Below are 19243 nucleotides of genomic sequence, written 5' to 3' on the forward strand. Positions count from 1 at the left end.
ACTGGACACAAGAAGGATTTTATACACAACCAGACACTAGTTTCTTTCTGAGGATAAACCAGGGATTTTATCTGCACAACTTTACCGTTTAAGAAAGTTACCGTGTTCTACCACTTACTGAGACCGACAGAGCACATAGTTTCAAGATTCAGACTCTAAGAAACTCAGTGCATCTCAGTGACAATGAAATGAGATGAGGGATAGGGAACGTGTCCTCCTTGGTGACCGACCATTCACAGAGCACCAGCTCTGCCCACCTGGGTCAGTGCTCTGTTCCACCCCAGTGACTGTCTCTGCAGACAAACGTGGGACGCAAAGGAACAGTAATTAAAGAGCTGCCACCTCCCAGGTGCTGGTGAACTTTCACCAGGATCTCTCTCCTAAAGGGCTTGAAAGTCTAGTTAGATACATAATTCAGAAAAACATGCGCTGAAGACAAAACAGACAGCAGCCTGACAGTGGCTTCACACACAGAGAAGGCACGTCTCCTCCTGCTCCAAACAACCAGCTCGACCTGGTACTTACCTCCTTGTGAGTTTTGAGGTTAATTTACTGAAAAGATTAGTGGAGCCTCGGCTTCGACTCTGTGACAACGGCGTGGCTTCGTGGGACAGGCTGGGCGAGGCAGGCGGGCCGTTATACGTGGCAGTCCGCCGCTCCCGGGGCTGGCCGTGGAAAGTGCTACGACTGGCAGTGCCTCTTGGGAAGCGGATGCGATCCGGGGTGGCCGCACTGCTAATACTGTGTGTGGAAGCGACTGGAGTTCTCTGATCAGGAATAGTGCTGTGGGATCAGAAAAGCAGACCCTTACAACCTCGTTCACTAAATCCCATCTTTGGGGCAACCACAGCACACAAAAATGGACAGTCACAATGTACCTTTTATACAGAGTGGAGAAAATCAGTTTTAAGAAACCCAGACCCAACGAGTATTTCACAGGACTTAGGAGCAAAAGCTAAGTCGAATGGGAAAGGGGACCAGAAGAATCATATATAACGAATCAGGCCCTCATGGTGTTTAAGGGAACAACGGTCACATTCCCAAGGACGAGATAATGCAGGGAAACTCTAGGACGCAGGATGGCTTGCAACTCAAGCGTTTTCCCTTGCTTCCCTCTCAAATTGCTCACACGCAGAAAACCTTGCCAACACAGGAGAAAAGAGGCTACGCAGGTGAAACTGAAGAACAGGCGACGGAAACGCTCTGGAAGCACACGTATGGCATTACTGTGGTGAGACTCGGCGTGCAGGAAGCCACCTGGAGAGCAGGGGACTCTCACCTGCTCAGGAGTGTGCAAAGGCAGGAAGACACACAGGATGACCGAGGACACCACGAGACAGGAGGTGCCTACAGGAAGGACACTTTGTGGACAACTGGGACGAAACCTTGGACTACGCAACCCACAGCAGGACACCAAGCAGCAGCAGGCACACGTCAGTGCCAAGAGGAATGTGCGGGTTTCTTACGGAGCCTTTGGTTACCCGCCTCACTGCCTGTCGGAGGCAACACCATCCGGGGATGCACAGAGGCTGACAGGGACATCGGCTTCGGATGCCTCAGCTGACAGGTGGGACACGTGGGGCAAACTGAGGCAGGCTCGCTGCGCAGACGAGCACTTCTGTCAGGCTGGGCGGGACACGGGTCCCGCAGAGGCAGGACAGACAGTACGACACACCAGCGACAAAAAGCACAACCTGCCCTGGCTGGGCTGGCTCAGTGGATTGAACACCAGCCTGCAAACTGAAAGGTCGCTGGTTCGGTTTCCGGTCAGGGCACAGGCCTGGGCTGCGGGCCGGGTCCCCAGCTGGGGGCGCACAAGAGGCAACCACACATTGATGTTACTCTCTGTCTCTCTTTTCCCCTCTCTAAAAATAATTAAAATCTTTAATAAAAAAAAATAAAGCACAAGCTGCGGTTTAAAGCACACACAGTCCTCCTTAAACCATCTCATTTCTGTCAAAACCCAAAACCTCTTAGACTTTTTCCAAGGATTCTGGAGAAACGGCTAACCTGTGGCTGTTTTCAAACGGTAGTTGTAAAAGTGTATTAGCTTTCAAGAACACATCGCACACGTCTGCGTGTCTACGTCAGAGGGAGAGTGACTTCTGAGCTGCGCAGAAAGCAAAGCTCCGCTCAGAGGCAGGTCTCCGTGCACGCCCACCTGGTGCCGCCAATCGAGGGCGTGAACACCGGTGTCCCGGGTGTGCCCACAGCATGGTGACCAGTGAAACCACGGGCACGGAACCCAGTGTAACCAGCAAAGTATCTTCCGTTGTTTACGTAGAGCTGAGAGTCTTCCTACTCAACAGACGCTCACTTCTTCATAAACAAGTCAACATTCCCAAGGGGTCACAGGAGCCCCATTTGTCAAGGTGGGAGCAATGAGCAAATGAACCGTTTCCAGACTTGATAGAGAGGTCGCGTGCCTGGGGCTGCATCTGGCACACACAGCTGCAAGACAAAATCAGGACACTGTCGCCCTGAATTCCAGCTCGGTTATCACGTCCTCAGCAGCTTCTTCCCTTTAAGGACTGTCATGACACAGCATCTTGACCACCCTCTTTCAGTGCCTGGAAGCCAGGGGCCACCAGGTTCTTTCCCTCCTGCTGTCTTGAGTGCCTCAGCCAGCCCCAGCCACGGCTCTGCTCTCTCCCTGGGTAGCCGAGTGCCGAGCCTCAGCACCCCTGGCCTTCACCCCCACACCCTCCAATCGGTCCTCCATACAGCTGTGAGCTGCCTAAAGTACAAACCAACTTTGTCACTCATAACCTGTCAGAAAGCACAGTCTCCAGGAGGAGGTTCAAACTGCCCACCTAGGTCACTTCCTTAGGCACCCACAATCTGGCCCTGCCACCTCTCCAGGCTTCACCTTGTACACCACCTCCCAGATGTTGGCTCTCTGGCCCTCCTGATGCTATGCAGTCCCCTGCTCCCACATCAGGTCAAAGGGCATGTGCAGGAGCTACTCTCTGGGCCTCTACTCTCTACGCCCACTCCCTTCAGTGGTCAGCGCACGCGCCAGCTTGGCCTTCCGACTTGGGACAGTGGCTCTGCCACAGTCATCGAAATACTCAAAACAAACGCCTTAGGAAGGTAAAAACAGATTCAGTTCTGTGTCTGTGCCACTCGGCACCCCTTTCCTTGTGGCAACGACACTTGGCGGAGGCTCCTGGGCCCTCGATGTCGCTGCTGCCTCCACTCCAGACCCTCCCGGCCTCACACTAGGTGACAGGCTTCAGGCCAGACCGACAGGCATGCAGGAGACAGCCCAGGCTTCTGGTGAACACAGCTGAGTGTGGGAAGATGGCAAGTCTGACGCTGCTGGGCCCGCACGGAGACGACGGAGGGTGCAGAGCAGCGTGAGGAGCTGTGCCCGGCTCCACTCCTCGACTTTCCAGTGTGGGGACCCCAGACGCCTGGCTTCATTTCAGTTTGCCGCACAGGGCTCTGTCACTTGCCACCTGATGCAACTGTCTGAAGGAATGCTTGCTTGTTCCCGATATACACGCACAGATGTGCATACACACACACACACACACACACGTGTGTGTGAAAGCCAGACCAACACTCCCCAGGCCTGGGCTGTGGACAGCTGCAGGTGCGTGGGAGGCTGCAGGCGTGTGGGAGGCAGCCGACCCATGTTTCTCTCGCACTGGTATTTCCCTCCCTCTCTTCCTCCCTCTCCCCCCTCTCTCTAAAAATGAAAAGAAAAACACTTCCCTCTAGAAGAGTGTTAAAAATGATGGTTCTATTCTGTAGGCTAGCCCATACAATCTACAGAAGCAAGACAATGACTACATTACATTGTTAGTAGTTGTAGGTCTGAGGAAGAACAATTTTTTAAACCTGAACTTAATAGTAATAACAATGTGTTTCTAAAACTCCAAGTTGTATGAAGTTCCTATTACTCTTCCTAGTTGCTCTGTATTTATGTCTGTTGTTTTTAAAACTCTAACCCACTGATGATTACTAGTGCACAGGTGTTTTCAATTTGTTTGACATGGGATCTATCCCATACCAGAACATTCTGATAGGAAATGTTTTGGTTGCTGACTCAAAGCATAGGAGTGATTGGGCAAAAGTAGAATTTAAAAAATATATTCCAAAAGATATAGGTGGTAACTGGTTAAACCCCTGTTCAGTCCCTGTGTCCTGATGCAGGACAGGTGGATAAAACACCAGGGCAACTTGATACTTGTAAGATTTACCTGTGACATCAAATACCTAACATTTCTTTGAAAAGGCTCTGCTGTGCCTTGTTACACTGGGTGACGTCCCACTGCTTCTTTGGGGGTCCCCCAATGAAGACGTTTGCAACAGTCTCCTAGAGGGGCCCACAGCACGTGAAAGGTAGGACAGAGCGTCCATGCCCCGCTAACCACTGCACACAGCCGGCCGGCCGGAGGGCTGTGCTCTGGACAACAAGAGGAACTTGGAATTCTAGTATTTCACTAAAAATTCACGTTCCAATTGAACTTATCGTTAAGAGAATACTTACCATTACTGTTTAAATTTTGATTATAAAAACTGAGAAGTAAACATACTTTCCTTTCTCTTGGGAAAAAGAGAGCTCTTGCCAGTGCGTGGAGCCCCTACCTGGTCTCTCTGCCGTTCTGGACGACCGAGTGCCTGTCAGCTGCGGTCCTTTCACTGCACACGTACGTATTTCGCCGGGTCATTCCACCAGATGCTGTGTTACTCTGTTAGGAAAAAAAAAGAGCATTTTAGTCTTATACTATTTAGTAAGTGTAGAACAACGAGAAGGAAACTCACCTAAACAGACATGAGCCCTCGTGCTGTAACCAAGCCTACATAACAGCCACGGCACCGGCCGAGGGTGGGAGGCGCGGGCAGGGCGGCTGCAAAAGGCCGGCCGCAGTAATTCCCACAGTACCGGCTCCCGGGTCACCTACCGCAGGACACAGGAGAGCCACTACCCAAAACTCATACCTTCAAAATTACAAAGTAAAAAGCAAGTATTATTACAAAAGCACAAGTATTACAAATATAAGGAAAATATGCTGATAAAAAAAGATGGACACACAGTTAACTATTAGGAAAAGCACCGGGTAAACCTGACGCCGTGGCTCACCAAAAGCACGAGCAACAACAACAAACAACTGACACGTGGTCTTCATCAGCATCCAAGCGCGCCACAGGGACCCCACGGAGGGCGGGAGGTGAGAGCTGTGGGTGCGGAGATGGGAGCAGGGCGGCGCCCGGAAGGAGGAGAGCGAGCGGCACTCCAGGCCAGCGCGGGCGCGCGGCGGCAGCGAAGGGCACACGGCTGTCACTCAGCGCCGCCCACAGCCAAGGCGGGCTGGAGAGAACAGCTGTGACGGACCCGGTGCGTCCTGTCCTTTGAGGCCATCGCTGAGGAGCTCAGGCCCCTCACGCCACAGCAGCTCTGCAGCCACGGCCCAGAGGTAGGTGGAGCAGCAGACGGGGTCCCAGCGAGCCCTGAGGGTAACAGGAAGCTGGGGCTGCTGCACATCTCCGACTGTGACTCTGGGGCTGGGTCCCTTCCTGCCAAACGTCATCGCCACATTACCCTTCCCCGAGGAAGAACCTCAGCACCGCGGAAACAGGGAAGAGAGAAGCGCCGTTGTCGTCCGCAGCACGTCACCAGTGACTCATGGAGACAGAAAGCCACCCGCGTCTCTGCGAGGGTCAGCCAGGGTGGCCGAGGGGGGCTGTGGGAGGGCACTCTCACCGCTGTTCTCCACCGGCAAGCGCCCTTAGGCCGTGGAGCACGCACAGCACGTGCGTCCAGCCGGTCAGAGCCCTGCTGTCCACGCGGGTCACGTGGCCCAGGTGGGAGCTGTCATCGGGCCTCTAGGGACAAGAGCAGGTGACTCCCGGGACGCAGGGTCCCACATATGCGTGGGCGTCCATCGATACCACCCTTGCCCCCTAGTGGGTGGTTTGGTTTTAGAGAAAACAATGTAACTGTGACACAGCTCCCAGATGAAGTCCGCACCTCAGCGGCCTTATGACACACACAGCCGCAGAGCCATCCCCACGGGCGCTGTTACAACACCTGTGTCACCTCAGAAAGAAACCCGTGACCTTTAGCTACAGCCGCCCTGACCTCCACTCCCTCATGCCCGGGCAACCACAGATGTGTATTGTGTCCCCATATATTTGCCTATTCTAGGCATTTCATATATTATAAGTGAAATCATAATAAATGTGGTCTTTTGTGGAAAAAAAAAAAAAAAAAAAAAACCCACAGAATGGGAGAAAATCTCTGCATGTCACAGATGTGGTGACAGCTGAATAACTGACCATATAAAGAGCTCTTACAACGCAACCACAAAATGACAAACAACCAAATTTAGAAACGGCCAAAGGACTTGAAGAGAATGTCTCCAAAGAAGGCACACAAGAGGCCAACGAGTCGTGGAAAGGCGCTGAACAGCACTGGTCGCCAAGGAAATGCAAACCCAGCCCGCATGAGGCACCGCGTCACCACGCCAGGACGGCAGGCACGGGGAACACAGGGGCTGCTGCAGGCCAGGAGCGCAGCGCGGTGCAGCCGCTGGGGAAGCCGGCGGGCGGTGCCTCACAGAGCCAAACTCAGAACTACCTGACGCCGCGGCCACTTCGCTCCCAGGCGTAAGCCCAAGAGAAACGAAAGCTAAGTCCGCAGAGAAGTCTGCACCGGGGCGGGGGCGGGAGGCCGCAGGGCTCGTGAGCGCTCTGGCTGCCGCCGGACAGTGGGCTTCAAAACGGTGCACTGCACGTCGAGTGAATTTCACATCAATTTTTTAAAAGCTGACACATTCACACTTTAAGCCTGAAAGCAGGAAACGGAAGTTTTAACTAAGGAATTGTATCAGGTAAGAACTTCCCAACAAAGATGAAAGCAGCCGCCTTTCATACAGCACGAGCAGACCGTGCATACAAACTCCGAAGACAAATGGAAGGAAATGACAAGGACAGTGCCTTTTTCCTTGATGGATTATCAAATACGGGTGACTGCTAGGCTTGGGCAGGTTTTCAGAAGGGCAGTGTGCAGACGAGTCAGGTGCAGGGACAGTGACACAGGCAGAGAACAAGGTTCTGACCTTCCTCTGGGAACTGTCTGCCAAGAGGTGGAAGTAGAACTTAAACCGCAGGGCTAAAGGGCGACATTCCACTTTTGCTGCATCAGGAAGCCAAAGGAAAACGTCTTTTCACACAGTTTGCTGGGATCAAGTCCAAGGTCAGAGGAAGAGCTGACAAAGCCCTCTGGGCTCCTTTATGAGCCCCCAGCCCAGAAGGACAGGCAAGACGCCCTAAGGCAGCAGCAGAGTCTGCCTGGCCCTCCCTGTAGGTTTCCCTGGGGTGCAGGAGGGCTGAGCCACTGTCCCCTTCGTAGGGAAGCGTGTGACCAGAGTATCCTTAAGACTCTTCCTGCTCTGCGACTTCTCTCTAAAATTCACTTTAGGAGTGCTAGAATTAATCACTACATTGGGTCAGATAGCAGATAGGACACATTTCAATTAATGGAAAATTAACAGAAAAGTGTCTGAAGCTGAATGGATTCTATTTATTTTAACAAATACAGCTTATTCACCAGGAGATTTTATTAAGGGTACGGATTAAGAGGTGGATTCAGCTCTTCAGTGTAGTTTTAGGCAATTACCTAGCTTGTCTTCATTTTCTGCACCTTAAAATTTACCGAACACAGCCCCTCGCCCACGGAAGGACACTGTCGAAGCTCTCTTCGCCGTAAGAACTCTGAAAATGCAGTGCGCCCCCCCCCCCCCGCCCCCGCCAGGCCCACAGGCAGCCAGAGCCCCGGGGCCTGGTGTGTGTGTGTGTGTGTGTGGTCGCCTGACAGGGAGGCTCTTCCCCCTCAGCCTGACACAGCCCACAGCTCAGCAAACGTCTGGGGAATAACCAGAAACCACCTTGACAGAGAAGGGCCTGCTGCTCATCGAGTGGGCAGACGAGCACACGGGGGCCTCTCGCCCTATCACCCCGGCTGCTCTAGAGGCCAGCGGGACTTACACTGGGGACAGTGGAGCTGGTCTTGCGCTCAGGAATGTCCGCCTTGTTGGGGTTGCTTGCGTTCCCAAGCATGGGGCTGGCAGGGGCGACCCCCTTCCCTCCAGTGGCACTGCTGCCCGACCTCCGGGAGGGCGCGCCGTCCTCCTTGAGGTCACTGTCGGCCGTGCTGGTCTGACTCCTTTTCGGATATGCCACAACTGAAGGGATGGCTGGTCCAGCTAAAACACAGAGGTCACTCTTTAGAAGTCAGAATACAGTTTCACATCTATTCTGTGAACACAAACATTTTTATAAGATGACCTAAGACTGCTATTCATCTAAAAGAAAGACAGCAAAACCCTCTGAGATGTTTCCCATTCATGTATAATGTTCTCTTTGCATAATGAACTCAATTTTCCAATTTAACTGACTAGTCCCAGCTTTCTATGTCAATGTTTCAAGATGATTATGAACAGGCTTGGCCGTTGTCCTTCAGGAGCCTCTACATGGGCGGCTACTGTGCAGGTAACTGACCATACCAACTGTGAAGCACATACACCATCCAGAACGAGCTGCCTCGGCTGGTACATGTGAGTACAGGGCAACCGGACGCTCATGCTCAGCTTTCTCAATACCACAAGCCATCGAATGACACTGAACTTTTAGTGCTACTACTATTATTCTATTTAGAAACTAGAAAACCTAGGAAGATTTAAGATTCTTAATGGAAACGGACATTGATACAACCCACTAACCTCAGTCATTAAGACTGTCGACTTTTCTCACACCACGTCTGTGTACTTACTTCTACCCACTTGAATCACACATGCAGAGCCATGTGAGCATGGCCAGTGAAGGCACAGGACACCGCCACCTCAAGAGTCTTGCGGGCTCTGCCTTCCCAGCCACTGCTCGTCCACCCCACCCCTCACCTAAACCCTGCACCACTAATCTGGTCCCTATCTCTAATTGTTATTTCAAGAAATTATATGCATGGAATCAACTGTATGTAACCGTTGGAGGTGTTTTCCCGCTCAGCATAATGCCCTTCAGATTCATCCATGCTGTTACATCCGTAGTTTGGTCCCTTCAATTGCTGAGTAGTACCCACAGCACGGATGTATCACACAGAAATCTGACTTCTTCTGAAGTCACATTTGTCAACTGTATTCTTTCATGGCTTTTAGTGTTTGTAGCCATAGTTAGAAAGGCCTCTTCTGGGCCAAGGTAGAAAGTAAATTATCCCATGTTTTCTTTTATTGTATCTGTGGTGTTATTTTTTTAATATCCGCATCTTCCTTCCAATTGGGATCTACCCTGGTATAAGATGTGAGAAATGGCTACACCTTTATGTTTTTCAATAACTACCAAACTGCTCAATACCATTTATTAATAAACCCATAATTCTTTACCTTTTTTAAAAAACAAAACAAAGAACCCCTTGAAAATCTGATGGAAGTCACCCTTCCTAGACAAATACTTTACACACGCAGGGGCTCCCACGCAGGTGCCCGGTTAGGAACAACAGCTGCAAGCGAAGCTGAGGCTTTGCCGAGGCCGGCACGGAGGGGCCACTGGCCACCGGAGGCCGGGACGGGGGCAGAGGAGAGGAGGTGGGAGCCCAGTGACAGGCCGCTGGCTGCGTTTGGTCTCAGGGGCGCACTTTACCAGACTGGCCTTGAGAATCCACAGCACTGTTAGCGCTTAAAGGACAGTGCCTGTGGCATAATCAAATCTTTCCTTTGCTGACCACAACCTGATTCCCCATAAAAAATTAAAAAGAACGTGGACTTGGGTCAGTGACTTCCATATACATACATGGACTTCTGGAAATATTCTTTTATGAACTTCTCTCAAATAGTACAGGATCCAAGAAGGAAGGCTGACCATTGCAAAGAGCTACTCCAGGAGGAAAGGGGCAGATTAGTGGACACTGTCACAGGAGCAGGGACCAGAAGTCCTGGGTTCTGTCCTAGGTGTTCCCACGTCTATGTAACCATAAGGGACTTGGTGAGCTCTCTTGGCCTGTTTCCTTATTGATAAAATGGCATTTTGGTGACTGTATAACACCATCCCTAAAGCTCCGTTTAATTCTAAAACTTTCCGAGTTGGGGTAAAGAGGTATTACCAACTCAGGTGGACTTTGTATGCTTAAGGAAGAATTACCGGTAATTTATTAAGACAGACACTAGGTGTACGAGAGAACTCCACTACCAGCTTCTTCCAGGATTTAGGAACAATTCCAGTTATTTACTTATCCTCGCCCAAGGATACATTGATTGATTTTTAGAGCAAGAGGAAGGGAGGAAGCACAGGAGGGAGAGGAAGCAAAACATCAATGTGAGAGAGAAAAATTGATTGGCTGCCTCCTGTACGTGCCCCAACAGGGGACCGAACCCGCAACCTAGGAATGTACCCTGACTGGGGAGTGAACCCACAACCTTTTGGTGTGCGGGGCGATTCTCTAACCAACCAAGCCACACCTGCCAGGGCAGGAATAACTCCCTTTTAACTGGACAATTTGGAGCAATACACAGCTATTTTGCTAATTGTCCTGCAGTCCCAAGGCCTTAAAAACCCCTCCTATAGCAACTAACAGGAACACAAGAGAGACAGAGACCCAGATGAACACCTGGTCTGTGCCACAAGCACAGATCCTGGAGCCAGACCAGGCTCCAAGGTCTCAGTTCCACCGTGAACAGCAGACACACAGGCACCTCAATGTGCTGCTTCAGCCGAAACCACGTAGACAGATGGCATCAGCAGGAGGCGAAATGGAAACTGAGCAAAGTGTCATCACTTTTGGTTCAAAACCAAAGCTGCGCACACCTGGGATGCTCTGTGCAGGTCTAAGTGGCAGTGCTGAAGGTGAAAAGCTGGAGGTGGGCCGTCCAGGGAAGGGAGGGACCTGAGCAGCGATAGATGGGTGCTCCGTGTGTAGGAGCGTTTTTAAGTTAGGACCAGGCCCACACAGACCCGGCCCCTGACTCCTGCAACACTGGCCTGAAATCAGACACCCCGACAGCTAGAGAGTGGCTGAGAACGCCACAGGGCAAAACGCTAAGGCAGTTAAGGCAACACTGGGGTACTGTGCAGTCCTCAGGGCTGCGCTGCCCCACGCGGCAGCCACTGGCCAGCCACGGCTGTGTGCGCTTAATCAGGCAAAACCGAACGTCACTGCCTCAGCTCAAGTGCTCGGCAGCTACGTGCGGCTACTGGCTACTCCCCTGGACATCAGAGACACGGCACCTTTTCAGCAGAAAGTTCTCCCGGATGTCAGAGATGGGGAGCAGAACGAGCCAAGAACTAGAGGCTGAAGCAGGGGTCACCGAAGGGCGAGCGGTACGGCTTCCACCCAGCCGGGACTCACCCCTCTGAAGCCGTGGAACGCACGGCGGAGCTGGGGCTCTGAGCAAACCGCGCCGGCAGCCAGAGGACACGGAAGCCCAGCCCAGCCCCGGAAGGCCCTGTGCAGCGTGAGGCGGCCTCCTGCGTAAGGGAGACACCCAGAGAACACTCTGGAATGGTCTCAACTTACCATGGTCACTGTAGCGCCTCTGCTTCTGGCTTGAAGAGATACTCCGCTGCACCTTGTGGTGAGGCGACTGGCCGGTGCTGTTGTTGAGGTCACTGCTTGGTCGAACCTTAGCAAGCGAGAGGTTGCTGCTAGAACTGGAGTCACTAGCATCCAGCTGAGGGAAAATGAGGAAAACAGAGCAAACCACACACAGACCCAAGTGGGTGATCAGAAAGCGGCACCCCTCAGAACACACACCTCTCAGCAAGAACCCACTTCGAGAGAAGCGGCCGCACAGCACCCCACGATGAGAGCCCCGCCCAGGCACGGCGCCGCTGCGACCACGGGCAGGACTTGCAGGACAGACACGCAGGGCCTCCCAGGCTCGTGTACAACTGAAAACGCTCTAGTCACATCATCGGATACTGCACATCATTCCTAACCCGTGGACAGCTATGGGGGAGCTTATGGAGCTCAGATTTGTGACAGTATCACCAGGAAGGTTATTATCTTAACATACAGGCAATAAGGGTTAAAGTGACTTGTGAGTAAACTAAAAAATGATATACCAACTGTTACACATATTTAAAAAATAAGAACTAAGAAAACACTTTACATAAACTGGTAATTTACATAAAGAATATTTCAGCTTTTTCTCTGATTACTCTTACCTCTGAAGATTTTCTCCCCAACAACAAATATGTAGCTGTGATTTCATCATATTTCATTTTACTAAGAGATTCTTGAATTTCTTCTTGGGAATATCCCATTCCCACCATAATATCTAAAAGAAGGGCATCATATAGTTTATGTGTTTTGTTGGGTAAGAAACCACTGTCACAGAACAAAATAATTTCCTTTATTTGACCCAAAAGATCATACATTTTCTAACACAAATAGGCAGCTGGCTTATTAGTGAGTTCCTGAGTGCTACTATAGGAACCAATACAAAGTTCCTGAACATGATGAAACAGATAAGCTGATCCATACAACTTATGCTCAACTTCTCGTTATTTCCAATTCAGGCATACAAGTCAGAACAGAAGCATGTTTTTGTGCGCGCACAAGCGTGTGGGCACAGAGTACTCACCTATTCTTTTCTGGTCTGAGATGTCTAGTTCTGGTTCAACAAATGGTTTAAGTTCATCCTCCTCATGTCCTGCGTTGATCCACCTGTCCTTCATGATTTGCTGAAAGGTGAACTGTCATTAGTAGCAGAAAAGAAAAACATTCTGATAATCACAAGAGTTAGGAAAATTTACTTTCAACATTCCACTGATTCATCTCAAAGGATTCCTTTAAAGAATGTTTTTAATGTCTCAATTCCTGCTTTAAATGCCCCAGGATAGTTTTCAGTATGTCATACAAACCAAGCCAAGTTCTAAAAACACTTTAAAAGAGTCTCCAAAATTGTTACTGATTTTCGTTCACGCGCTTACCTCCAAAGTGCCTCGCTTGACCGGGTTCAGCACCAGGAAGCGCTTGAGGAGGCCCTCGCAGTCTGTGGACATGTAGAAGGGGATCCTGTACTTCCCTCTGAGCACCCGCTCTCTCAGCTCCTTCGGGGAGGCAGAGGGGGGAGCTGGTGAGTCGGCTGCGAGGTTCGAGAAGAACCCCCGACCCCACACCGAGCCAGCATCCCACTAACTATCTTCACGTCATACAATCCTGTCACTTTCTGAAGAACCTGGTGCCACGGCCTCGTGTACCTTCAGGTTCTGCCCATCGAAGGGCAGTGACCCGCTGACCAGCGTGTACAGGATGACGCCGAGGCTCCACACGTCCACTTCTGGGCCGTCGTACTTCTTGCCCTGGAAGAGCTCCGGGGCCGCGTACGGAGGGCTGCCACAAAACGTGTCCAGTTTGCTGCCCACAGTAAATTCATTGCTAAAACCAAAGTCAGCTATTTTAATGTTCATATCAGCATCTAACAACAGATTTTCAGCCTAGAGGGAAAACATCAAGACAAAAATGAAATTTAACCAAAATAGAATTAGAACTGTGACAGAAGTAGGCATTTCATAAAAGCCTTTTGTAATGACATAAAGTTAATACATCCTAATGAATAAATCAAGAAAACATTCTTTCCAGAAAAAAATGAAGATAAATCAGAATTTCTAATTTTTTAAACATTAACCTCCAGTAAGATAAGAGGTACAGATTAATTCTAGTACTAATGTAAATAACAAATGCCCATGATATTAAAAAGAACAAAAACAAAACTTTAAAATAGCTTTTCTAATTAGGATACTAAGAGGCTTTTAAAAACATGAATACTTGCTTTAGGTGGACAGCCACCTTCTACGAAACACGACCCAGCTGTGTAATGGAGATTACAGGGGACGGGGTGCCTAACCCTCACCCAAGACACAGAGCACAGTGACTTCAATGATGTCAGCAAACATTTACCAGGCGCTATGCCAACGTCTGGACCTATAATGACCAACAAGGGTCTCTGCCCTCAAGAGAGAAGCTCATGAGTTAGAAGGGGAGAAGCAGAAACGCAGGTGGCCACGCTCTAAGACCTAAGTGCTGCGACAGGAGGTGTGGGGAGCCGTGGGCCAGCTCCGGAGGGGGCAGGGGTCCCAGACGGGGTGCAGCTAAAGCCGCTGCCCGAAGGTTTAGTTGATAGAGTGGGTATGTTGGTGAGAGATGAGATACTTCAGGCAGAACAGTCTGAAAACCCAGGAGGTAAGACAGACATTTTGCTCAAGAAACAAAGACTGCCCTGACTGGCGGGGCTCAGTTGGCATCACCCTGCAAATGGAAAGGTCGCCAGGTCGATTCCTGTTCAGGGCATGTGCCTGGGTTGCAGGCCTGGACACCGGTTCAGGGTGTATAAGAGAGGCAACCAACTGATGTTTCTCTCCCTCCCTTTCCCTCTCTCTAATAATAAATAAAAATCTTAAAAGAAAGAAGCAAAGACAGGGCGCTGGCGGGCAGCTCAGTTGGTTAGCGCGTCGTTGCAATACGCCAAGGTTGCAGCTTCGATCCTCGGTCAGGGCACGTACGACCATCAACCAATGATGCATAGGTAAGTGGAAAACAAATCAACACCTCTCTCTCCAAAACTCAACTAATCAAGATCAGAGACAGTGTAGGAGGCTGGGGACAGGGCCACGGCTGAATCTCAAAGGGCCCGCAGAGCAGTGACTGGTGGTCACAAGTGTGGGTTTTCAACCACAGGGCAATGGGAAGCCACCGCAGAGTGGCTCACGCAGGAAAACAGCCACCTTACTTGTACCCGTGTGAGTGAAAGGCCATTCTGGTTGCAATGTGGGAACTACCTGGAAGGGAGAGGCAACATGGGAAGCAGGGAGACCAGGTGAGAAGCTGGTGTGGACAGCAAGTCCCAGGTGCTGGTGGTCTGAACCAGGACAGCAGACGTGGGCACAGGAAGGAGCGCGGTCAGGAGGCACGTAGGGAACAGGAGCAAAAGCCCCTGGGCGAGAAAAGGCAGAGCTCCGTGCTGTGAACCTGCTGAGCCCAGGGATGCTCAGGGGAAGGCGTCTCCCTGCCAGCTAGACTCCTGGCCGAGCGCCCTGGCCCAGGAAGGGCCTGGGGGCAGGAACGTGCAGGCAGCCATGGCAGCTCCTGGAGGGGGTGTGAGCGCGAGGGTGGGTGCGGGCAGGACCAGGAGAGCCAGTGACAGCTGTGTGGGGAGAGGGAAGTGAGGGCCCGCTGAGGGAGGGCCTCGGCAGTGTTTGGAGAAACGTGGCCGTCAGGGTGAGGGTCTGGAGGGGCAGCTGGTAAAAGGTGGCCCAGACGCGAGTTTGCTTTTGTAAATGCTGCTGGGCGCGCAGCTGAGAGCGAGCGACAGGACACAGAAGGCAGCAGGCAGAGCACAGCAGCGCCTGGGGGGGACAGGACCCAGAACACAGGGTGCCCCTGCCTGTGACAAGAGGACAGTTCTGAGGTGAAGGGTGCGTGCCGCGAGGTGAGGGCCACGTGGAAACGGACGCGGTTTCTACCTGGTGCTTCTGTTTTCTCCATGCAACGGGAAGCCTTACCCCACGCCAAGAGCGGGGCAGAGAGGAGGACCTTTGTGAAGGAGGTCTCAAACGGCCACTGCTGCTGACAGGAGGGAAACAGAAAAGGGACCGGGGCACGGGGGCCGCTGCCTGCCCAGGTGCGAGTGTGCGAGCCTGGAGGCCCCCACCTGCCTGCTGTGTGATGGTTCTTCTCCAGAACCAACTACGAGCCCTCTTCACTGCGATGTAAAATGCTCCTAATAAACTGATTTTTCTTGACTGTCATACTCCTTACTGTGACTGGATTAGAAGAGCGAACGACCTGGGGACTCGTCTCCCTGGGCCTCACACGCGTCTCCCTGCGCCTCCTGCAGCCAGGGCGCGGGCAGAACTGAGCGCACGCACAGCCCGCTGCGAGGGCACCGGCTCACCTTGAGGTCTCTGTGAACGATCCGCTTCTGGTGGCAGTATTGGACTGCAGACACTATCTGGACAGGAGAGATGCCATGTTAACAGTCATCACGGTACAGATCCGTAAGCAACACAAACATACGTCACTGGTGCGCACCCGTGCTAAGTGCTCAGTGAGCCCTGGAATGTCCGTGTGGACATCCAAATAAGAGTTTCCTGATCCTTGAACTCTCTCATTTGAAGAGGTCAAGGTGGGGGCAAGAGGGGGCGGGTGTGGGTGTCCTTCCTCCGGTTTAACTGGAAAAGGTGCCTTTTCTGGGGCCTGACCCCTCGACATGTCGGCGTTTCTGAGGACCAGGGTGACCCCAGCTGCCCCCGGCCCAGAACCAGATGGCTCTGGTGCCACCTTACCAGGCCTCTGTCACCAATTCCACACCAAACGGGTGGTTCTAGACCAGCCATGGCCAGGTGTTCACCCAGACTGGTTCTCCTGTTAACGACTCTCCTTCCCAGTCTGCTGCCTCCAACACTTGCTGCCTTTTAGCTGATGTGGGTTCAAAACCAGCTAAAGCTACTTCCCTTCTCAGAGGGTCAGTTTCCTTCCACAAAGTAAAGGGGTAAGTTACGCACGGGAACTACAAACCATGGAAACAACTACTGCCCTATCTATCACCCGCCCCTCTTGGCAGAGGGTACGCTTTTGGTCAGTTTTCATTAGCCCTGTGATTAACACTGTGAAACTATTGTTCTGCTGAAATTTCACATTTACCAATAATGAGTTCAAAGTTTTTCTAATTAAAAGTTTACATGGTCGTCACAGATATTTTAAGAACTACAGAAGTTTGTACAAATACATTCCTGCAGTACCACTAAACGGAGAAAACACCTGTTATTTTGGTGTCCTTGCGTCTAGTCTTTCCTTCAGTGTGCTCGCGCGCCCACATCCCCCCTCCCCCCGAGGCTGTAACGAAAATGCCACCGGCTTTGCCTCTCCAATCACTACCCTGTTTTAAGTGTAGGCCGCACGCAATCACCTGCACTAGACAGACTCGGCGGGCTGCTCCATCATGTGCGGTTCTGGTTTGCAACGAGCAACAAGGAGCAGCTGAGCCGAGTCAGGGCCTCCCTCCGCAGCTCCCCGCTCAGGGCAAAGGGGCGGCTCAGGAGACCCAACTGCCTCGCAGCCGACACGGCCCAGGCCCAGGCCCCGCGCGTGGGCTCGGGGCCGCCGGCGCCCTGGAAATGCTGTCTCTCTCACCAGCAGGAAAACTGAGACACCGAAATAGCTTTGTTTTCCCGAAACACAGTGGTGGGAAACTGCCCAGGACACAGGCGACTTTTACCTCGCTTCTGCCTGATCCAGTTCCCCTCATACTGACATCTCTCGTCGGTGATTTTCAAAGTCTGCTTTTGAATCAGATCTAAAAATTTCCTAGTTTCTCAAGGAGAATAAAGAATTTTCTTCTTTCACCTCCCAGGAGCCCACAGCTGACTCCTGACACAATAACGTGAAAACACCCAATAAGCCACGGCTCTGCTGGCATTCCGCTTTCACAGAGGTCGTCACTTCCGAAGGAAGCTGGGGACGGGCGTCCTCCAGGGGAGACCGAGGCGCAGGCCTACCGCGCCCCCAGCCTCACGCGCCAGGTCGGAGGCAGCAGTATCAGTGACCTGTCAAGACGGAGGTGAGGAGAGGGGACGGAACCAGGAATCTAAGTCTCTTTCTTTGGAAGAACCAGAGCTCAGCCTAAACCAAACGTGTTAGCGACCACTAGGACGAGGGTGGGGGAGGGAGGGGAAGCGGAACGCCGAGCGCGGCCGAGCGTGGAGTGCGGCCCGGGCGAAGCAGCTGGGCGTGCGGCGAGCCTTCCGCGCCCTCACGAACAGAACAGCTTCCTGCCTAGTCAGAGCAACGGCGACTTACAGACGCCCGGAAAGGGCAGCAGTCAGAAACGCCAGTACCCAACTCGGTCCCTCCAGGTCAGAGGGAGCTCTCTGAGGGACCCTCCGCAAGGAGAAAGGTTACAGTCGCTGTAACTGCTGGGAATCTAGTCCTGAATGGGCGACGCACAGCAGCGGCCGTTCCTGAACGTACAGAGCAAGAGCAGAGCGAATGCTCTGCACACGCCTGACAGTCCCACACGGAGCCGCTGTCAGCCATGAGTCACGTCAAGGGCTGCGACGACACTGAGGTCGTGGGGGAAACGCGCACACTCTTAGGAGGGCTAGGCACCCAAAACCGCCAATCCAGCCAGCTGGATAAGACCCGTTCTGGACAAGGGGACGAGTGGGACCTCCGCCCCTGGCGAGCCAGGAGAACTCGGAGCGCCCGAGCTCAGCCGCACCACAGGCCACGCTCCGAGCCCCGCCGGACAGCCAGTGCACGGGGTGCGCGCTGCGCCGCGGCCCCCGGCTCGAGGCCGACACCCATCTCTCCACCTGCGGACGCCTCCAGGGACCAGGACATCACGCCAGACACGTACTCTGCTTGCTTCTCTAGCAGACGGGCCCTCTCTGTGTGTGACCTGTGGATGACCCTGCTGGTCTGCTGCAGAGGCCGCCCCAGCAGACACAGCACAGATGCGACCAGGGTGAGCGGCTCGTTTTGGGGGTGCTCCCTTGCTCACGACACTGGACCAGTTAAGGTTCCTCAAGTAAAGGCTTCAGAATTCTCCAAGGAAATTAAAAATCAAAATCTAGGGAATTTCCTCAAGATTAAGGTTAATAAATGTCTAAGTCCCTCTGACAAGCCAGGCCCCACCAGGGGGATGGGCAGAGAAGAGAACTAGGGGCTAAGTGCGGGAGGCCCCCACGGGGCGGACCCAGGCTCAGAGCGGCCACCACTGCCAGCCTCCGCCGCAGCTGGTGACCCCCAGTCCCTCAGAGCCCACAAGTCAGACACTTCCATCCGAGTGGAAAGAACGAAGTTTTATGAAGCAAAAAGTCTTGATTTTTAGGGGGCCAATTTATAAAAATTAAGAGTACAGCTATTAAGGGCCCATCAGACGTGTCTTGTTATAAAGAGAAATTGGAGTTTCCTTCTATAGGCCACAGAATAAAATAACAGAACTAAAAAGAACTTTGTAATTCATCAAGCATAACCTCCTCTTTTTAGAACTAGAAAAACTGAGGATCAGAGAAGGTAAATGATAGCCAAAACTTAGTCTCAACTTGGATACTTAATAGGTTTTAATTCCAAGTACCACTAGTGTTTCTAAGCTTTTAAAATTAAATGTAAGGAACAGCAAAAGTTAAAAAAACTTATAAGTTCTTAACTATAAACACAAGACTAAACAAATCAAAAGAGGCAAATGTTAAGAGAAACCTTGAAAACCAGCAAAAACTGCCATTCCAATTACTGTCTGTA

The 19243-nt window shown here is 51.9% G+C and overlaps 1 protein-coding gene across 6 annotated transcripts in view; it reads right to left on the bottom strand.

The window, feature by feature from the left end:
* MARK3 (microtubule affinity regulating kinase 3) overlaps positions 1-19243 on the bottom strand; it is a 77660-nt gene that overhangs the window by 7295 nt on the left and 51122 nt on the right. For 3 of the 6 annotated variants that reach the window (XM_090265578.1, XM_090265577.1, XM_090265575.1), the window contains exons 7-15: positions 15897-15953; positions 13204-13440; positions 12934-13053; positions 12585-12684; positions 12166-12278; positions 11516-11621; positions 7999-8216; positions 4597-4700; positions 526-783 (exon numbers count right to left, since the gene is read on the bottom strand). In XM_090265578.1, coding sequence (XP_090121704.1) covers positions 526-783; positions 4597-4700; positions 7999-8216; positions 11516-11621; positions 12166-12278; positions 12585-12684; positions 12934-13053; positions 13204-13440; positions 15897-15953 — 1313 coding nt within the window. Of the gene's footprint in view, positions 1-525; positions 784-4596; positions 4701-7998; positions 8217-11515; positions 11670-12165; positions 12279-12584; positions 12685-12933; positions 13054-13203; positions 13441-15896; positions 15954-19243 lie in introns of all 6 variants that reach the window. The other 3 variants (XM_090265576.1, XM_090265574.1, XM_090265573.1) reach the window with 1 other exon arrangement.

This window comes from Furipterus horrens, unplaced genomic scaffold (genome assembly GCF_987537825.1).
Source record: "Furipterus horrens unplaced genomic scaffold, mFurHor1.1.pri manual_scaffold_21, whole genome shotgun sequence".
In the NCBI taxonomy this organism is placed as follows: domain Eukaryota; kingdom Metazoa; phylum Chordata; class Mammalia; order Chiroptera; family Furipteridae; genus Furipterus; species Furipterus horrens.